Source organism: Lagopus leucura, unplaced genomic scaffold (genome assembly GCF_019238085.1).
Source record: "Lagopus leucura isolate 7727_CA_CO unplaced genomic scaffold, USGS_WTPT01 32421-0_obj-0_obj, whole genome shotgun sequence".
Taxonomy (NCBI): Eukaryota; Metazoa; Chordata; class Aves; order Galliformes; family Phasianidae; genus Lagopus; species Lagopus leucura.
In genome coordinates this window covers 1-1,328 of record NW_024964296.1, presented here as the reverse complement: position 1 = coordinate 1,328, position 1,328 = coordinate 1, and the positions used below count along the sequence as shown (strand labels likewise).

Here is a 1,328-nt window from a genome sequence, read left to right as displayed (position 1 = left end):
AATATAGCATGATATGGCACGATATGGCACGATATGGCACGATATGGCACAATATGGCACGATATGGAACGATATGGCATGATATAACACGCCATAACACGCCGTAACACACCATAACACGCCATAACACTCCATTACATGCTGTAACATGCCATAACATGCCGTAACATCCTGTAACACGCAGTAACATGCCATAACACACCATAACATGCCATAACACGCCATAACACGCCATAACACGCCCCGCCACGCTCACCCTGCGGAAGCTGAGCTCTACAGGCAGCTCCCCATGGAAGCTGAACACGGCTGTCGCACAGCCCTGTGCTGCTGCTGGGGTCCCAGGTTGCGGCGCTTCGCCGTGGGGCAGCACCTATGGGAAGGGGGGGGGGGGGGCCGGGGGGCGGGCCCCCCACCCCGGGGGCGCCCCCCCCCAACACGCGTGTGACCCCCGTCACCTCCACGTATGTCCGTGGGAAGATGCCCACACGGCCGCCATGCTCCCCGCGCAGCCAGTTGGCGTCAACAGCGCCGTGCAGCAGCACCACGTCGCCCCTGCTCAGCGACAGCTCCCTGCGGGCAGCAGCGCCGTGGGGCAGCGGGACACCGGCCCCACATGTCCCCAGCCCCACATGTCCCCAGCCCCACATGTCCCCGATCCCCGCTGGTCACCCCAATGCAATGTCCCCACGTGTCCCCAGCCCCCCACTCTCAGCTGCCCCCAACCCCAGGTGGCGCCCGCCGGTCCCAATCCCAGATGTCTCCAACCCCAGGTGACATCACGGGTCCCCAACCCCACATCCCCAGCCCCACGTGTCCCCAAATGTCCCCAACCCCAAATGTCCCCAACCCCAAACGGCACCGGGTCACCCCAACCCAACATCCCCAGGTGTCCCCTGCCCCATATTCTCAGATGCCCCCAACCCAATGTCCCCAGTGTCCCCAGCCCCACATGTCCCCACGTGTCCCCAACCCCATCTGGTTCTCAGTGTCCCCAGCCCCCAACCCAGGTGTCCCAGCCCCACAAGTCTCCCACCCTGAGTAGCACCAGGTCACCCCAACCCAACGCCCCCAGGTGTCCCCAGCCCCACATCCCCAGATGTCCCCATCCCCCCACCACGGTGACACAGGAACAGACCTGGGGGACTCAGCACGGAAGTCAAACTTGAGGCGTGCGGCCGCCATCTGTGGGGCACAGAGGGGCTGCTGGTGGGGCGCAGCAATGGGGCGCTGCCCCCCCGGCCCCATAGAGGACATTTCCTCACCTGCGCTGCACCGCGGGCGGGCGCTGCGGGGGTCCCCAAATCCGCTGCGATGGGGAGGGCGGGGGG

General features: G+C 64.8%; 1 protein-coding gene across 1 annotated transcript; it reads right to left on the bottom strand.

Moving 5' to 3' along the window:
- Positions 1 to 8: 8 nt before the first annotated feature.
- Positions 9 to 1,252, bottom strand: LOC122191643 (class E vacuolar protein-sorting machinery protein HSE1-like; the record flags this gene model as incomplete). Its single annotated transcript, XM_042891982.1, has 3 exons — positions 1,136 to 1,252; positions 456 to 570; positions 9 to 370 (listed from the first exon to the last, which is right to left on the bottom strand). Coding segments are annotated over exons 1-3 (587 nt in total), but the record flags the coding sequence as incomplete, so codon positions are not given.
- Positions 1,253 to 1,328: the final 76 nt, after the last annotated feature.